Source organism: Heterodontus francisci, chromosome 26 (assembly GCF_036365525.1).
Source record: "Heterodontus francisci isolate sHetFra1 chromosome 26, sHetFra1.hap1, whole genome shotgun sequence".
NCBI classification, from domain to species: Eukaryota; Metazoa; Chordata; class Chondrichthyes; order Heterodontiformes; family Heterodontidae; genus Heterodontus; species Heterodontus francisci.
The window spans coordinates 14,306,928-14,320,551 of record NC_090396.1 but is presented as its reverse complement, the minus strand read 5'-3'; the positions used below and the strand labels follow the sequence as shown (position 1 = coordinate 14,320,551).

The window sequence follows — 13,624 nt, the reverse complement described above, 5'->3', positions numbered from 1 at the left end:
CCTAGGGAGGGTGTCAACCTTGAGTAGGATCCTGTGTCATGTGTAGATCCTGGGTAATGTCTAGATCCTGGGCAATGCAAATAATAACAACAATGTGTATTTATATACTGCCTTTAGCTTTCCAGAACATCTGGAGGCACCTCACGGGGTGTAACCAGACAAAACTCCACACTGAGCATTGTGTTTAGTACCCGTTAAATGCCAACACATAATAAAGAAATGTCTGGTGGAATCATTAAGCTCTTGTATATCATTCCAACAGTGAAGTACTTAAGACATGGGTTTCCTGGGATGATTGGATTCTGAGTCTGGGTGCACTAGGACCCGATGGTATGCCGGGAGGGCAGTCTCCAGTATCAGTCTCTGGGCTTCTGTTTACCTGCTCAGATGTCCAGCACTCATCCGCAGAGTGCAGCTGCTACTAGTCGTAGCTCCTGAACCCTGTGCCTCTCACCTGGCCCTCTCCATGGTTCTGTTTGTTAACAGACCCCCGATGCCTCCCCGGGAGCTGCAGGCAGCGCAATGAGCGACAGATATCACAAAGCAGCTCGGGATGGTTACCTGGATCTACTAAAGGAGGCCACCAAGAAGGAGCTGAACTCCCCTGATGAGGATGGAATGACTCCCACTCTCTGGGCAGTTTACCACGGTAATCTGGAGGCACTGCGGCTGATTGTCAGCAGAGGGTAAGTCATCCTGCCAGAGAGCTCTCACACTCGGTGATCACTCTAAGGTTGTTTGTGTTGCATCTTTTATCTCCCACTGACTCAAATAATCCTACAGCATAAAAGGAGACTGTTCGGCCCATTGTGCCTGTGCTGGCTCTTTCAAAGGGCTGTCCAATTAGCCCCACTCCCTTGCACTTTCCTATGTTACAACAGTAACCACATTTCTAAAGCACTTTATTAGCTCTGAAACAAAATTTTCTTTTCTTTCCTTCCCCTGCAATTTTTTTTTCTTTTCAAGTGTTTCAGGTATTAGTGTCAGCCATGGCTGAGTTGGGAGCACTCCTATCTCTTTGGGGTTCACCTCCCACTCCAAAAAATCAAGGCTGACACTCCAGTGGGGTGTACTGAGGGAGTGCTGCACTGTTGGAGGTGCTATCCTTCGGACAAGGCAGTAAACTGAGGTCCTATCTATTTGTTTGAGTGGGTGTACAAGATCCCATGGCACGATTTCAAAGAAGAGCAGGGGAGTTTCTCCCCGGTGTCCTGGCCAATATTTCTCCCTCAATCAACATCACAAAAACAGACTATCTAGTCATTATCATATTGTTCTTTGTGGGAGCTTGCTGTGCACAAATTGCTTTTCCTACATTGCAATAGTGACTACAGTTTAAAAGTACTTCATGGGCTGTAAAGCACTTTGAGATGTCTGGTCATGAAAAGTGCTATATAAATGCAAATCTTTCTTTTTAGTTATCCAATTTCCTTTTGAAAGTTACTATTGCCCTTTCAGTCAGTGCATTCCAGATCACAACAAAAGTATTCTTTATCTCCCCACTATCTCTTTTGCCAACCTTCTTAACTCTGTGTCCTCCAGTCACTGACCCTCCTGCCACTGGAAACAGTTTCTCCTTATTAACTCTCTCAAAACCATTCATGATTTTCAACACCTATATCAATCTCCCCTTAACCTTCTCTGCTCGAAGGCGTAGTTTCTCCAGTCCCTCCACATAACTGAATCTCCCTTCGCATTGAGAAGTTTCCTGAAACATTTTGTTGTTTTCGCACTGACCTTATGTTCAAATGTAAGTGCGCTGTTTTCAAATTCATTCAAACATGAAGTTGTTAAAGCAGGTTGAGGACAGGATTGGGCTCAGCTGTGATGCTGTCTGTGCTCGAATAGCCCGCTCGGGTGCATCCATGAAGGGGCTGGAGGGTGGCTGGCACCGATAAAACCTGTACCCCTCAGAACAGCCAGTGCCTTTGGAGGGGAGAGGAGAGATGAGTGGAGGGGTGGGGAAAGGAGGGGTGATGGCTGCAAATTGCCTTTGCATCAGTCCCTGTGTTGTGTTGTAATGTGGATCCTGAGCTGCATCACTCTCATGATCGCGCCTTGTGATTTATTCAGTGGGTATAGAGCCTCGCTGCGCACAAGGGAGGTGTTTAGCTAAACCGTGGGAACGGAGACAGTTTGGAAAAGGAGTTACAGAAAGACCTTGTCTGATCAGGTGCTGATTTCTCCAGTCCCTGGCCCAGTTGTAACTGAGGCAGATCATCGTGGCACAGCCACTGAGCTAACATGGGCCAGCTCTTTCAGTTCAGACTGAGGATTAAACTTGTGACCTTGTGTTGTGTACAGCTCCCAGGCCATTCTTCACACTGCTTTCTCCCAGTGCGAGTGACAGTCAGTGTCTCCTGATGCAGAGAGGCCCACACTGAAATATTAATGACTGTGACATAATCTTTGTAGGTTTACTGAGTGAGAACCAGCTGCTAATTACTGAGATACAATAGCCAGTGTGTAAATATTATATAATTCAGCCAGGACAGATCAGAATGCAGTCAGTAGCATTAAGAAAATGCTGGGCAAGATCGTGCTCGAATACCCTGGCACTCATCAGTTATATTGTGGAATAATCTATATATATTATACAAATCCCACAGGCAATAGTAGCAGTGTCCCCCAATAGCAGCTTTCCCCTATATTTATACATGACTTGGGTGTAGGAATAGAGAACTGTTTATCTACGTTTGCTGAAACACTGTTAGGCTGCACAGTAAATAGCATAGATGGGAGCAGGATATTGCAAAGGGACATTGATAGACTACATGAGTGGGCAAAGCTGTGGTAAATGGAGTCCAATGTGGGGTAGTGGAAGGATGTACACTTTGGACTTGGGAAAGATAGATCAGAGTTCTTTCTAAATGGTGAGAAGCTAGGAACTGTGGAGAAGCAGAGAGATTCAGGGATCCAAGTACAGAAATCAGTAATAGATACAGAAAATAGTGAAAATCTCATGGAATGTTGGTTTTTATCTCAAGACTTATCCAATTAGTCTCACTCACCCCCCCTCCCCCATACCACCCTCAGCTCTTCCCTCATCCCAACCCTGCTATTTTTTTCGTTTCGAGTATTGGGAGATTGGTTAAGAAGGTGAGAGCCCATGGGATTCAGGGCAATTTGGTAAATTGGATCCAAAATTGGCTTAGAGGCAGGAGGCAGAGCGTGATGGTCGAGGGTTGTTTCTGTGAGTGGAAGCCTGTGACCAATGGTGTACCGCAGGGATCGGTGCTGGGACCCTTACTGTTTGGAGTGTAGATTAATGATTTAGACGTGAATATAGGAGGTCTGATCAGTAAGTTTGCAGATGATACGAAAATTGGTGGTATCATAAATAGTGAGGAGGAAAGCCTTAGATTACAGGATGATATAGATGGGCTGGTAAGATGGGCGGAGCAGTGGAAAATGGAATTTAATCCTGAGAAGTGTGAGGTGATGAATTTTGGGAAGACCAACAAGGCAAGGGAATATACAATGGATGGTGGGACCCTAGGAAGTACAGAAGGTCAGAGGGATCTTGGTGTACTTGTCCATAGATCACTGAAGGCAGCAGCACAGGTAGATAAGGTGGTTAGGAAGGCATATGGGATACTTGCCTTTATTAGCCGAGGCGTAGAATATAAGGGCAGGGAGGTTATGATGGAGCTGTACAAAATGCTAGTTAGGCCACAGCTGGAGTTCTGTGTACAGTTCTGGGCACCACACTATAGGAAGGATGTGATTGCACTGGAGAGGGTGCAGAGGAGATTCACCAGGATGTTGCCTGGGCTGGAGCATTTCAGCTATGAAGAGAGACTGGATAGGCTAGGGTTGTTTTCCTTAGAGCAGAGAAGACTGAGGGGAGATATGATTGAGGTATACAAGATTATGATGGGCATTGATAGATTAGATCGGAAGAAACCTTTTCCCTTAGCAGAGGTGTCAGTATCCAGGGAGCATAGATTTAAGGTAAGGGGAAGAAGGTTTAGAGGGGATTTGAGGAAAGATTCTTTCACCCAGAGGGTGATTGGAATCTGGAACACACTGCCTGAAGAGGTGGTAGAGGCAGGAACCCTCACAACATTTAAGAAGTATTTAGATGAGCACTTGAAACACCATAGAATGCAAGGCTAGGAGCCAAGTGCTGGAAAATGGGATTAGGATGGGTAGGTGCTTGATGGCCGGCATGGACACGATTGACTCTATGACTCTATTTTTCTAATTCCCTTTTGAAAGTTACTATTGAATCTGCTTCCACCGTCCTTTCAGGCAAGCACGTTCCAGATCACAGCAACTCACTGTGTAAAATAAATTTTCCTCATCTCCCCACTGGTTCTTTTGCCAATATCTTAAATCAGTGTCCACTGGTTACCGACCCTCCTGCCAGTGGAAACAGTTTCTCCCTAAAAACTCTATCAGAACACCTCAAAATTTTAACACCCTATTAAATCTCCCCTTAATCTTTTCTGCTCTAAAGGGAATAATCCCAGTTTCTCCAGTCTCTCCACATAATTGAAGACCCTTGTCCCTGGTACCATTCTAGTAAAACTGCTTTATACCCTCTCCAAGGTCTTAACATCCTTCCGAAAGTGTAGTGTCCAGAATTGGAGCAGTACTCCAGCTGAGGCCTAACTGGCGATTTATAAAGGTTTATTTTGCATAGAGTAGACTTGTATTCCCTTCAGTTTGGAAGATAAAGGGGTGAGCTATTTAAGGTGTTTAAATTGATTAGAGGATTTGATAGGTTAGATAGAGAGAAACTATTTCCTCTGAATGGGGAGTCCAGAACAAAGTGGCATAACCTTGAAACTAGAGCCAGGCTGTTCAGGGGTGAGGTCACGAAGCATTTCTTCACACAAACGGTAATGGAAATCTGGAACTCTCCACCCAAGAGGTTGTTGAGTCTAGGGGTCAATTGAAAATTTCAAAACTGAGATTGATAGATTTTTGTTAGGCAAGAGAGTTAAAGGTTATGGAACCAAGGTGGGTAAATGGAGTTGAGATACAGATCAGTAAGGGAATGGCGGAACAGGCTCGAAGGGCTGAATGGCCTCCTCCTATTTTCCATGTTCCTATATTTACTGTTATACAACTAGTATATTGCCATAGCCATGTACTGAGGGCTGTGGGTGGTTCCATTTGTTTAACCCCCACCACCTGACCACAGCAAGTGTTTGTTACTGGGGTTTAACCCCTTTTTGTTTTATTTTTCAAATAAACAGACAGCGACAGGTTTACTTGTGGGTTTAAAACAGAAAATTAATTATTTATTGATCAATGTGCCTTCACCTGAAATTATCACAACCACATCCACTCATGCATTCACTCGCAAACGTACACACACACACACACACACACACACACACACACACACACACACACACACACACACACACACACACACACACACACACACACACACACACACACACACACGAAGAGACGGAGAGGAAAACGGGCAAACGATGACAAGTGGAGAGGGGGAGGGTTAGGTTTCAGGGTTCATGGTAAACCTATTGAATTCTCTCGAAAGTCAAATTCTCATTGGTTGCAGGCCTGAGGTCTTTGTAGGTTTCTCTCTTGGTTGAAAGTTCAGTTTGAAGACAATGGGTCACTTCTAATTTTTTAAAAATTCATTCTTGGGATGTGGGCGGCTCTGGCTAGTCCAGCATTTATTGCCCATCCCTAATTTCCCTTGAGAAGGTGGTGGTGAGATGCCTTCTTGAACCGCTGCTGTCCATGTGGGGATGGTACACCCACAATGCTGCTAGGAAGGGAGTTCCAGGATTTTGACCCAGCGACAGCGAAGGAACAGCGATATAGTTCCAAGTTAGGATGGTGTGTGGCTTGGAGGGGAACCTGCAGGTGGTGGCGTTCCTATACATCTGCTGCCATTGTCCTTCTAATTGGTAGAGGTCGCGAGTTTGGAAGGTGCTGTATAAGGAGCCTTGGTGTGTTGCTGCAGTGCATCTTGTAGATCGTACACACTGTTGCCACTGTGCGTCGGTGGTGGAGGGAGTGAATGTTTGTAGATGGGCTGCCAATCAAATGGACATGGCTGCATCCAGCAGGCAAGTGGAGAGTATTCCATCACACTCCTGACTTGTACCTTGTAGATGGTGGACAGGCTTTGGGAAGTCAGGAGGTGAGTTACTTGCTGCAGGATTCCTATCCTCTGACCTGCTCTTGTAACCATGGTATTTATATGGCTACTCCAGTTCAGTTTCTGGTCAATGGTAATCCCCAGGATGTTGATAGTGGGGGATTCAGCGATGGTAATGCCATTGAATCAAGGGGAGATGGTTAGATTCTGTCTTGTTGGACATGGTCATTGCCTGGCACTTGTGTGCCACAAATATGACTTGCCATATATCAGTCCCAGCCTGGATATTGTCCAGGCCTTGCTGCATTTCTACATGGACTGCTTCAGTATCTGAGGAGTCACGAATGGTGCTGAACATTGTGCAATCATCAGCGAACATCCCCACTTCTGACCTTATGATTGAAGGAAGGTCATTGATGAAGCAGCTGAAGATGGTTGTGCCTAGGACACTACCCTGAGGAACTCCTGCAGTGATGTCCTGGAGCTGAGATGATTGACCTCCAATGACCACGACCATCTTCCTTTGCGCTAGGTATGACTCCAACCAGCGGAGAGTTTTTCCCCTGATTCCCATTGACTCCAGTTTTGCTCGGGCTCCTTGAAGCCATACGCGGTCAAATGCTGCCTTGATGTCAAGGGCAGTCACTCTCACCTCACCTCTTGAGTTCAGCTCTTTAGTCCATGTTTGAACCAAGGCTGTAATGAGGTCAGGAGCTGACTGGCCCTGGCGAAATCCAAACTGAGCGTCGCTGAGCTGGTTATTGCTAAGCAAGTGCTACTTGATGGCACTGTTAACGACCCCTTCCATCACTTTACTGATGATTGAGAGTAGGCTGATGGGGCGGTAATTGGTTGGGTTGGAGTTGTCCTGCTTTTTGTGTACAGGACATACCTGGGTAATTTTCCATATTGCCGGGTAGATGCCAGTGTTGTAGCTGTACTGGAACAGCTTGGCTAGGGGTGTGGCAAGTTCTGGAGCACAGGTCTTCAGTACTATTGCCGGAATGTTGTCAGGGCCCATAGCCTTTGCAGTACCCAGTGCCTTCAGTCATTTCCTGATATCACGTGGAGTGAATCGAATTGGCTGAAGACTGGCAACTGTGATGCTGGGGACTTCAGGAGGAGGCCGGGATGGATCATCTACTCAGGACTTCTGGCTGAAGATTGTTGCAAATGCTTCAGCCTTATCTTTCGCACTGATGTGCTGGGCTCCCCCATCATTGAGGATGGGGATATTTGTGGAGCCTCCTCCTCCAGTTAGTTGTTTGCTTTTCCACCACCATTCACAACTGGATGTGGCAGGACTGAAGAGCTTAGATCTGATCCATTGGTTATGGGATTGCTTAGCTCTGTCTATTGCATGCTGCTTACGCTATTTGACACGCAAGTAGTCCTGTGTTGTAGCTTCAGGTTGACACTTCATTTTGAGGTATACCTGGTGCTACTCCAGGCATGCCCTTCTGCACTCTTCACTGAACCAGGTTGATCCCCCAGCTTGATGGTAATGGTAGAGTGGGGGATATGCCGGGCCATGAGGTTACAGATTGTGGTTGAGTACAATTCCACTGCTGCTGCTGATGGCCCACAGCGCCTCATGGATGCCCAGTTTTGCATTGCTAGATTCACTACTGTATAAGTGTAGATGTAGAATCCTACAGCAGGGCGCACCCCTTCTAGCTTGTTGGAATTATCCCAGCCCCTTGAGCTGGAAAAGCTTCTTGGATGCTTCTTTTGGGGTCTCTCTCTTACGGGATGGTTTTTAAGGTAAAAGTTTGTTAAATCTCGACTCTGCTGGGCACCAGGTATTTTCTCCCTTTAGTGACTGACAATGGTCCAGGATGTGGCTACTCACATCTTCTTTGTTTCAGAAGAACCCATTCAATTTGGGAATATTTCAAGTTGAGTGTAGGATGGGTGCAATTGATACCTCTTAACTTTGAAGATATTCTTTTGCCCCATCAGATAGTCTGAATATACAAAGGCAAAGTCTTTTACCGTTGGTGGACATTTTGAAGCACATTGTTCACTTTTTATAAGAAAAGTTCAATTTTTAAAAGACAAAGCCAATTTTTATAACTTTTCAGTTTTCATCCATAATTTTTCATTGTCGCACTTCTTGTACGCATGACAATATATTATTATAATCAGCAAGTAGAGCCAGTGAATGTTCTAGCACAGAAGCAGGCTATTCAGCCCATCAGGAATCTGACACTCCAACCACCAATAATGAAGAATGTTTTCTAATCTCCCCATTAATTCTTTTATCTTAATTTGTTCCCTCGTGTTACCAGTGGAAATACTCTTTCACTAGTCACGCTTCATGATCTTGAAACTTTCTACCAGGTTGGCCCATTAACCTGCTCAGCTCGAAGGAGTAAATCCCTAATTTCTTCAGGTACGTAATTGTAACACCCCCTACCTCATACTTCCATCCTCAGTGACATCCTGGTGAATCTACACTACACATTTACATTGCTTTATGCTTCCGATAACAAAGGGCCTCAAACTGTACACAATATTGCAACAGCAGCTTGGCTAAGGCCAGAAGAAATTCCACATTTTTTTAATGTTTGTATTTCTATGCTATTGTATGCTGTCACCATTAGTCGCTGTGTTACTATGTGTCATGGTATCTTGTATAAAATGCCATGCTAATAGTTATCCACAGTCAGTAATTACTATTTTTATATACAAGGGGCAACTGAAGTTGAAAGAGAGGGCCTTCAGAAACTCATGCCACAAATCCACCTAGTAGCCAGAGGCTGCAACTACATTGTGACAATTATAACAGCAAAATCGAATTGGCAATGTTGACATACAAATTTTTAATGGGAATTGTTGACAGAAAAGCATGACCATAAATCATGATTGCAGGAAGTAAGCCTTGTGGACAGGAAATGTGTGTCCTGCACAACTTAAAAAAATAATAATGTTTAGTCATATTATGCAGATAGACAGTGGAATCACAATAAGACAGAATCAGCCATTGTGCCCTTCAGTATAGTGTAAATATGGGCATTAAATAGTCATCTTTCTCCCCAAGGTGTCAACTGTAGCTCAGTGGTATCACTCTAGCCTCTGAGTCAGAAGGTTATGGGTTCAAGTCTTATTCCAGAGAGATAAGCACGTAATCCAGGCTGACACTTAAATCAGAGAATTCAGGATGAGGTGTTAGACTGAGGCCCCATCTGCCCTCTCAGGTGGATAGAAAAGATTCCCATTTCATTATTTGAGGAAGAGCAGGATGGTTAATGGGACAGTGTAGAGGGACCTTTACTCTGTATCTAACCTATGCCTTTGTTGCATCTAGGCTGGACTATTCCAATGGTCTCCTGACCAGCCTCTCACATTACACCTTCTGTACACTTGAGCTCATCCAAAACTCTGGTGCCTGTGTCCTTCCTCACACTGTCCTATTCACCTATCATCCCTGTGCTCGCTATTCTACATTGCTTTCTGGTCGGCAACGCCTCGATTTTAAAATTCTCATCTGTGTTTTCAAATCCCTCCATGGCCTCGCCCCTCCCTATCTTTTTAACGTTCTTCAGCCCTACAATCCTCCAAATGTCTGTGTTCATCTAATTCTGGCCTCTTGAGCATCCCCAATTTTAATTGATCCACCATCGGTGGTCGTGGCTTCAGTTGACTAGGCCCCAAGTTCTGGAATACCTTCCCTACACCTCTCTGCCTCTGTACCTCTGTGTCCTTTGAAAGGCTCCTTAATACCTATCTCTTTGACCAAGCTCTTGGTCACCTGGCCTAATATTATGTCACTCGGTGGCAAATTTTGATTGATAGGCTCCTGTGAAGTGCCTTGGGACATTCCACTATGTTAAAAGCGCTATATAAATGCAAGTTGCTGTTGCTGTATCTAAACACTGTCTGGGGAGTGTTTGTTGTGACAGTGTAGAGGGAGATTTACTCTGTATCTACCCCCATGCTGTACCTGTCCTGGGAGTGTTTGATGGGACAGTGTAGAGGGAGCTTTACTCTGTATCTAACCCCCGTGCTGTACCTGTCCTGGGAGTGTTTGATGGGACAGTGTAGAGGGAGCTTTACTCTGTATCTAATCCCATGCTGCACCTGTCCTGGGAGTGTTTGATGGGACAGTGTAGAGGGAGCTTTACTCTGCATCTAACCCGTATTGTATGTGTCCCTGACATACAAACATACAGAATTGACAGGCAAGAGAAGACCAGCTTGTCCATCAAGCCTGCTCCACATAGAATGATGGTCGGAGCATCATAACTAAACACTTCATCCCTCCTCTGCAATATCCCTGCCCCCAGTCCACAGCAATGTAATCTCCGAGAGAGTTAAACAAACAGAAAAACACAGGGTCAATAAGAAAAAGAAAATAACCTGGAAAATTCCTCTCTAACCCCCTTAAGCGATTGAAGGAGATACATAGATCAAATGTTATAGACATGCCTTAGAGAGAGTACAACGAAAACTCACTGGATTAGTTGCTGGGATGAGGAGATTGTCCTGTGAGGTGAGATTGAGTAGACTAGGCCTACATTCCCTGGAGTCTTGAACATGGAGTTACAGTCACAGAATAAGGGGTCAGCCATTTATGACTGAGATGAGGAGAAATGTCTTCTCTCAAAGGGTTGTGAATCTTTGAAATTCTCTACCCCAGGGAGCTGTGGATGTTCAGTCGTTGAGTGTATTCAAGACTGAAATTGATAGATGTTTGGGCACGAAGTGAATCAGAGGATGTGGGGATAGGGCGGGAAGGTGTAGCTGAGGTGGAAGATCAGCCAAGGTCTTGTTGAATGCCACAGCAGGCTTGAAGGGCTGAATGGCCTACTCCATCTCCTATTTATGTTCTTATGTTAAACTGAAATAATCTTTCAATAGAGATATTATCCAGTCCTTTATTTTTTTTATTTATAAACCTCTAACAGGTCGCCTCTACTATTCTAAAGTAAATAGATCCAGTTCCTTGAGCTTGACATAGGACCTGATTGTCATTTTGAGGTACAAGTGCATGGAGTGTTTGTCTCTCACTCTCTTCCCACTTGCACCAGGCAGTGACTGGGCTGACCAGTGCCTCTTACAGGGACCTCTGGAAGCTGCTCACACTATGGCCCAGGAATTAGTAAACTTTCATATGGATGTGCTGCTCCACTTGGGCCCACAAAATAAACCTGGGCCGCTAGCCCACTGTGTGAGGCCTCCCCTAGTGTTTTCTGGTGATCTTTATCGGGATAGGGGGGCTGATCCAGGGATATATGATGTGCCTGTGTCTAAGGAACACATTAGGACAGACTTCTGCAGCAGCTACAGCAAAGGCTGGAGAATCCAGATCTGCAGAGTTCCCCTCTCGCAGGTCAGGTACAGATGGCTGTGTGTTGTTAACAGGGCGACTCTGTCACATTAGGACAAACCAGGTGTATCAGGAACCTGCTCCGGCACACTGCTCACATATGTGGGGGGAGTCAGCACCCACTTTGCCAAACTAAATGGCCAAAACAAGACCATGGAATCAAATGTTGCAGTGGGAGGGCAGTTCCCCAGAATTCCAGTGACCCACCTTTACCTCATCTCAGTGGTGTGTTCTCCATGTGTCTGCTCGGACACTGAGTATTGACAGACTATTTGGCCATGGAGGCACTGCTGCCGAAGCAGAGAAATCAGCAGGTTCTGAGGCCACGTATTGCAGACCTCAGACTGTAGAGAATTACTGACACTTTCTGAGAGGGCTCAGGGCAGGAAACCTACCACATTCCTTTTATATTTCCTTGCTTAGGGAAACCAATTGATGCAACTTTCACCATTAAAGTTTCGACTCATCGACCCTGTGCCAGTTCTAGCCCTTCGACTTGAACTGTCTACTCTGATCCCAGTTCGTCACCTCTTTCCCCACCTGCTATATATCCCTTTTCAAATACTTATCCAGTTCCCTCTTAAATGATGTTAAAAAGTCACACAGCTCAGAAGGAGGTCATTCAGCCCATTATTCCTGTGCTGTCTCTTTGAAAGAGCTATCCAATCAGTCCCACACCCCTACTCTTTCTCCATAGCCCTGACATTTTCTGCGGTTTTATCAAATTCCTTTTTGAAAGTTACGATTGAATCTGCTTCCACCGCCCTTTCAGCCAGCACATTCCAGATCACAACAACTCACTGTGTAAAAAATCTTCCTGATCTCACCTCTTGCTCTTTTGTCAGTTACCTCAAGTCTGTCCATAGAAACATCGAACCATGTCCTCTGGATACCAAGCCTTCAGCTGCTAGAAACAGTTTCTCATTATTCACTCGATGAAACTCTGTATGATTTTGAACATCTCTATTAAATCACATCTTAACCTTCTCTGCTGTAGGAACACAGGAATAGAGCATTTAGCCTATTCCACCGTTCAATGGGATCATGGCTGATCTCCATTCTAACACCACATACCTGCCCTTGCCCGATATGTATTAATACCTTTAGTCAACAAAAATCTATCAATCGCAGACATAAATTTAACAATTGATCTAGTGTCAATTGCTGTTTGTGGAAGAGAGTTCCAGACATCTTCCTACCACCCTTTGTGTGAGGAATTTCACTCCTGAAAGTTCTGGTTGTAATTATTATACAATATCCCCAGGCCTAGACTCCCCAACCAGTGCAAATAGTTTCTCTCTATCTACCCTGTCTGTTCTCCATCATATCTTGAAAACTTTGATCAAATCTAAATTCAAGGGAATACAACCCTAGTTTGATTAACCTCTCCTTGTAGCTTAACCCTTCAGGTCTAGGTATCATTCTGCTAAATCTACGCAGCACTCCCTCCAAGACCAATATATGCTTCTTAATGTTGGTACCCAGAACTGCTCACAGTGCTCCAGGTGTAGTCTAACCAGAGCTTTAAATAACTGAAGCATGACTGCTACTCCCTTGTATTCTGGTTGTTTCAGGTGGTACAGTGGTGCAGTGGTTAGCACTGCAGCCTCACAGCTCCAGTGACCTACGTTCAATTCTGGGTATTGCCTGTGTGGAGTTTGCAAGTTCTCCCTGTGACTGTGTGGGTTTTCGCCGGGTGCTCTGGTTTCCTCCCACAGCCAAAGACTTGCAGGTTGATAGGTAAATTGGCCATTGTAAATTGCCCCGAGTGTAGGTAGGAGAATTGTGGGGATGTGGTAGGGAATATGGGATTAATGTAGGATTAGTATAAAATGGGTGGTTGATGGTCAGCACAGACTTGGTGGGCTGAAGGGCCTGTTTCAGTGCTGTATCTCTAAATAAAATAAATAAAAAAAGGCCAGCATCCCATTAGACATTTTGATTATTTTCTGTAGCTATTCATGACATTTTAATGATCTGTGTACATGGAACCCAAGTCTCATTGGACCTCAACTGTTTCTGGCTTTTCATCATTTAGAAAGTACCCTGTTTTATCCTTTATAGGTCCAAACTAGATGACCTCACATTTGCCTACATTGTTCTCTAAGGAGAACAACCCCAGCTTCTACAGTCTCTCCACATTAACTGGAGTCCCTCAGCTCTGATACCATTCTAGTAAATCTTCTCTGCACCCTCTCCAAGGC

General features: G+C 44.9%; 1 protein-coding gene across 1 annotated transcript in view; it reads left to right on the top strand.

The window, feature by feature from the left end:
• Window positions 1-522: 522 nt before the first annotated feature.
• The window catches only part of LOC137384529 (pre-mRNA splicing regulator USH1G-like), a 48,847-nt gene continuing 35,745 nt past the window's right edge, over window positions 523-13,624 (top strand). Inside the window, exon 1 of the mRNA XM_068058669.1 lies at window positions 523-686. Within this exon, the coding sequence (XP_067914770.1) occupies window positions 523-686 (164 nt within the window). The remainder of the gene's footprint in view (window positions 687-13,624) is intronic.